General features: G+C 54.5%; 1 protein-coding gene across 1 annotated transcript; it reads left to right on the top strand.

The window, feature by feature from the left end:
• Positions 1-544: 544 nt before the first annotated feature.
• Positions 545-3,178, top strand: LOC103768832 (tRNA dimethylallyltransferase, mitochondrial-like; the record flags this gene model as incomplete). Its single annotated transcript, XM_008935989.1, has 3 exons — positions 545-648; positions 965-1,082; positions 3,066-3,178. Coding segments are annotated over 3 exons (335 nt in total), but the record flags the coding sequence as incomplete, so codon positions are not given.
• Between the last annotated feature and the right edge of the window lie 2,852 nt (positions 3,179-6,030).

The following is a 6,030-nucleotide window of genomic DNA, read 5'->3' as shown; positions in this document are numbered from 1 at the left end:
CCTGGGCTGGGAGCACACGTGGAGCTGTGCCTTGCCAGTCCAAGGTGTTAGGAAAGCACCTCCTGCCATGGGCTGCTGTGGGGACCTGGGAGCCTTGGCACCTGCACCCCTACAAGCAATTACAGCTCTGAATGGGAACCTGCACCCACAGATTCCTCATCCAGACTCCACGCCTGCATCTCTTTGTGAGCTTTCTGTGATGGCTTCGTGCCTGGATCTGGCTTTTTGATCCTGTGTGGCCTCCTGTGGACCATGGCTGGGAGGAAGCATTTGTTGTTGGCCTGCTCAGATTTCCTGATGCTCTCCCAGCAGCCATGAAGGTGCTCACTTGGGTTCTTGGGTGTTGCTTTTTGCTAGGGTGGTGCCCCTCAAGCTGAGGTCTTTGGTAATTCTGGCTCTGGCAAGGCTGGTGCTGTTTGATTCTGAATGCTGAAGGGCTGCTAGATAGGAAAGAGCAGATCCTCACTGCTCACAGCACCCTGGGGTGCTGGGCCATGGTGCTGGGAGGGTTCTGACAGTGACCAGCTTTTCTGTGTCCCCACAGGTCCCGGGCCCAACGTGCCCCCAGTGTATGGCCTGGAGGTGTCTGATCAGTGGGAGGAGGATGTGCTGAAACCTGCTCTGGAGATTGTGGAGAGCTTCCTCCAGGTACTGGAGTTAACACGTGAGCTGAGGCTGAGAAACCAACTCCTCAGGAGTCTCCAGGCCCTGTAACTTGGCACTTGCTCTCTCCTGGGAGCAGGGTTGGCTGCTTGCATGTCCAGCCTTGGCCTCTGCTCGTGGTGGCAGAGGGTTGTAGTCTAAGCTGCAAATTTCTCCTAGTGCCCAGAACTCCCCTTGTCTCTGCAGCATCTGTCCTGCTAACCATAGCATGGCAAGTTCACATCCCAGACTCCACCAAAGTGAACACAGCCAAGCAAACTTTCATGGCAGAAACCAATGTGCATCCTTCTTTAACCTGCAGGGCCGTGAGCCCCCAGCAGAGCCCCTGAGGATGGAGTTCGACGAGAAGGAGAACAAACGGAGCCACCACGTGTGTGAGCTCTGTGACAGAGTCATCCTTGGGGACAGGGAGTGGGCAGGTAGGACCTGGCCAGGGGCACAGCAGGGGACCTGGGTGGGGATGGAGTGGGGCAGTTCTCCAGAGCTGAGCAGCTTCCTTGGCTGGCTCTGCTTGCCCGGGTGACTCTCGGCACATGATCTTGGGCTTTCAAGGGCTGTTTGCAGCCCAGCTAGGAGAGCAGACATTTGGAGGCCTGGAGGGGAGCAGGAGCTGGGCCACAGCAGCCATCTGTTGGGCTTCCCCCCCTTCCCCAGGGCTCTGTGTCACACCAGACCTGGGGACTCTGTGTCACAGCGAGCTGCCTGAGTTCCATCACCACTGCTCAGCCTCTTGGGCACTTCAGAGGCTTGGTCAAAGAGCACAGAACAAACTCGTTCCTTCTACAATTTTTGTTGCATAAAATGGAAGTTTCTTCATGTCTTTAAGAGCTCAGTTTTGCTTCAGCATCTGCTATTTGTGTGTTTTGGTTGTTTTTTTAACTACTCCTAGCTGCAATGGTAATAGAAAGGGATTTTCTATTTTCAATAGACTTACTTTAAAAGAGCTCAGCTGGAATCAGATTAAGTCAGTGAATTTATCTGTGCTGTGAGGCTCACGCTGAGAACCAGAAACAAAAAGTAGTGGAGAAACTGGCTGCAGAAATGCAGCTGATAAAGCTCCTTGTGTTGCCCCAGTGCAGTGTGTGCAGACACAATGCAAAGATAAACCTCCCAGGTCCTTGGTCGTTGGATTTGAACAAGTCACTTGCTCCTGGTGAGCCAAAGTGAAGGCAAAGATGGAAGCTGGCTCAGAGTAGGGAGCTCATTGTAGTGAGAGCAGTTTGTAAGTGTGTTATTTTAGCCAGTCTCAGCTTGGGGATGCTTTGAAGGAGCTCTGCCTCCTCCAGAAACTACAGCAGTGTGAAGGCTCCCAGGGTCTCTGCCATCCTTCCAGGTCCACCAAGACCTGGACTCCTCAGGAACTCCCCAAACGCTACAGCTGCAACTGTGTGTTCTCAAGGGCTGTCATCCCAAATTCTGGTAGATGATGGCAACACCTTTCTCAGCCAAGACCAGCTGCTGCTCTCTGCATCCAGCTGAATTTGGCTCAGATCTCCAGCTGGTGGGAGAAAAATGGTCCAAAACCTGGGTGTTACTTGTAGCTGCAAGATGTGCCAGCTGAAAGGGAAGTGGAAGCAGCAGTGGGAGCTGAGTCGACCTGCAATCTGCTCTGTTTCCTTAAGTTACAGATAGTTCTGGGAGCAGCTTCCCAGCATCCCACTGGCTTTGCAAGATGATTTTTAACTAATTTTGCAATTTGTATGGCTTTAAAAGAGCTCATCCCCCCCAAGACAGCAGCAGCAACCTGCTCTTCTTCCAGCCACTGTGAGCTTTGGTGTTGCTTGTGACAAATGAAGAGGTGAGGGTTTATTTCCAGCTGAGGGTGACCCTACAGCACTGTGCTAAAGCAGCAGCTTTTGGTGTGATTTCATCCTTTTGGCAGAAAAGGCTGTTTGGAGAACACCCGAGGGCCTTGATTCAGGGAGCATATACCCTTGTTTAATTAAGGCCCTGCTTGAAAAGTTGGCGGCGTTAATTGCTGCTCTGATGTCTTGGAAAGAGCCAAACCACCCTGCTAAGATCCTGTATTGGTCTGGTTAGATAAAGCACCTTGTGCTTAGATAAAACCACTGATAGGGGAGGTTCTGCTGCCCTGAATGATGTGATTTCAAACAGGAACCCAGCTCCTGTGGCAGCCAAGCCAGGATTTTCCCCTCTCCCAGTCTTTCCTGTGGTCAGGAGAAGGATTGGAAGGGTTGTCCATCTCTGAGCCCTGATAGCTTGGCCTAAAAATGTCCTGAAAAATGGCCAGGGCAGGGCTTGGGAGTTCTCTTTTCTGTGGGAATGACCTGTGTGGGAGGCTGGGAAGGGCCAGGGTGCTGTGCACTGCATGGGGGATGGGGTTGGGCGTTGCCTTCTCCAAGCTCCCCAGAATTAAACGCTCTGCTTGGCTCTTCCTGCAGCTCACACACGATCCAAATCCCACCTGCACCATCTGAAGAAGAGAAGGAAGCTGCAGGCTGCCAGCCGTGCTGTGGAGACCTCAGGAGAGGACAGCAGCTTGCCTGTGCCCTAGGCCTGTGAATCAGCTGGTGAAGGGGAGCAGCCAGGATTCCCCCTGGACGGCCACGGGAGAGTCTTAGTCCTGGGTGGCCTTGAACTGAACGAGCCGAGTCCTTTTTTGGGGTTGAGGCAGGTGTGTAGGTGATGGCCAAAGGCTGCATCAGATCTTCTTCATGTGGCCTCATCCTGCTCTGTTCCCATGCTGCCCAGCCCTGCCTGGAAAGGGCTGTGCCCCAGGGCAAGGCTTCAAGGAGCAGCCTTCGTTCCTGCCAGAGACCCAGAGTTACCCTTGGAGTGGTTGAGCCCATCCTGCTGGCATGTGAACCTGTGTTCTCAAAGGCAGAAATACCCTGTGCTCCTCCAGCCTGGCCAGGAGTGCAGCTCTGGAGCTGAGTGAGCTCTTACAGCCTTTATTGTGGAGAGGAGATATATATATATATTTTTCTTTTATATGGAAATAAATTTGCAAGATTACTGTGGGTTCTCATCCCTGTTAAGTGCAGTTTTCTTGCTCTCTGTTTCCACCTGGCTCAGGTTCCCTGCTCTGGCCACAGGGCAGGATCTCCAGGCCTGGTTCCTTCTTCCAGTCACCTTCTCTGCAGCTTCTGAGGGAGCCGAGCAGATGTTCCCAAGCTTGGTGGAGGCAGCCTGATCCCTGTGCACATGGCAGGTGCAGAAGGAGCTGGCACCTGTTAAACAGGAACTTGGAAATGATCTCATCAAGTCTGCAGCAGATGAGTCTCTCCTAGTCAGAGCTGGATTCCCGGGGGTTTACACCGTGGCTTGGCAGTGGGAACCAGCCCCACATTTGACTCTGAGTTGCTGAGCAGCACATTCCCTGTGCTGTGGCCCCGGGGCACCTGGGTCCTGGAAGACTCCAGCAGGGAACAGGAGAGCTTTTGCCAGGGCCTTTGGGATTCTCCTGGCAGATGCAGTCAAGATGGTCCCTCCTGGGAGGATTTAGGGTGGGAAAGCAGAGGGTTTTCTTTCCCCTTCAGCTGCTCACGATGCACCATGTGGCCAGAGCCATCTCCCAGGGCTCAGCCTGCGTGGGCAGATCTGGAGGTGCCTGCTGGAAGGGGGGGGATTAGGGTAAACCTCCAGTTTGTGTCCCTCCAGCATCAAATTATTTCTGTAATGCTCTGTGGGGTAGTTGCCTGGGGCTGTTTGGGGGTGGGGTGGGGTGGCTTGGGAGCTTCGACTGAAGGGAATGCAGGGGGAAGAGCTGGGAATTTGGGTTGGCTTCGGTAGCATTGGGCAGAGCTGGGCATCAGCTTTCAAATGCTGGGCACTGTGTTTGTGTTGCTGGGTCTGTGCAGCACCAGCTGAACCTTTTCTCCAGCCCCAGCTTGTTTACCATCCATGCTGGCTCAAATCTTCAGAGAGGAAGCTCTGGGGAGACCTTATTGTGGCCTTTCAAGACTTAAAGGGGCCTGTGAGAAAGCTGGGGACAGACTTTTGAGCAGGGCCTGTTGGGACAGGACAAGGGGTGATGGTTTGAAACTCCAAGAGGGAGATTTAGATGAGAGAGAAGGAAGAGATTGTTTCCAGTGAGGGTGGTGAGCCCCTGGCCCAGGCTGCCCAGAGAGGTGGTCGCTGCCCCATCCCTGGAACCATTCCAGGGGAGGTTGGCCGGGGCTCTGAGCAACCTGCTCTAGCTGCAGATGTCCCTGCTCCCTGCAGGGGGTTGGACCAGATGACCTTGAGAGGTCCCTTCCACCCAAACCAGCCTGTGGTTCTGTGGCAGTGTGTGTGGAGACAGGCTGAGCCCAGTGCTGGAGCACACGGCCGTGGGGTTGTGGTGTGGAACCGTGTTCTCCTAGCCTGGGTGGATGGGGTGCAGGTAAGGCCCCCGATTTGCTGAGCCTGGGATCCTGATGGACAGCATGGACATGTTGAGTCATGTCCCCAGGCCAGGCTGGGGTCCTCGGGTGGCTCTGGGAGTGAGGGGGGGGATTATCTGCCCCATCTCCTGAGTGCAGTCAGATGACCATGCTGTTGGAAGTGGGTTTAATATCCTTAATCGGTTTAATATGAACTTTGTTATCCCCACAGATAAATGTTATTCCTCTACCACAGGAGCTGCCAGTCTGCCTGTTCTGTCCACGAGCCCACTCAGAACAGGCTTGTGGACAGAACCCCCTTGAGCAGGGTCTCCCTGACCTTCCCCTGCTCCGTGCCACCCGCTGCAGTGCCTTGGTTTGGGGGTGGCAGCTCCCAGGTGTCCCAGGAGAAGGAGCCTCTGTCACAGTGTCTTGTTCACACCGTGGCTGGGATGCTGGAGGAAGGTGGAAGCACATCCTGATCTTGCCAGCAAGAAGCTGGTGAGTTTTCCTCCTGGGAGAGGTGAGAGCTGCCGATGAGGACACGAGGGTTTATTTCGAGAGTTGAGACCTGCCAATGAGGACACGGGGTTTTATTTCCTCACAGCCAGGGCCAGCATCTTGGTGATCATTTGCTCTCCGAGGGGGAATCTTTGTCTGTGGCACCTCTGCTGCTCTGGGCACTCGAGACTGGGGCTGGCATGGAGCTCCTGGCGAGGGTGGCAGCGTGAGGCTCCTGCAGAAGGGGCACACAATGGGAAACTCTGCCCAGGCCCGGCCGGGACTCCTGAGAAAGTTGTTGTGCTCTCGGGTTTCAGGCTGCAGTCGGTGCCGGGAGCTCTGGGGATGGGAATGGAGCTTCTCTCCATCTGCCCTCCACTAATCCCCAGACAAACGCAGCTCTTCCATCTGTGCAGCCGGAGCCGCCGCGCCCATCACACCAGCCACTTAATCTAAATGGCTTTGGCCAAAGATAAGGTCATTAATTACACTGGGATTAGAAAACAGCACAGGCCTGGCGTGGCTTGGCTCGCCAGCAATT

This window comes from Merops nubicus, unplaced genomic scaffold (assembly GCF_000691845.1).
Source record: "Merops nubicus isolate BGI_N331 unplaced genomic scaffold, ASM69184v1 scaffold52002, whole genome shotgun sequence".
Classification (NCBI taxonomy): Eukaryota; Metazoa; Chordata; class Aves; order Coraciiformes; family Meropidae; genus Merops; species Merops nubicus.
Note: the sequence above shows the minus strand (reverse complement) of the source record. Positions and strands in the feature narration are given on the sequence as shown.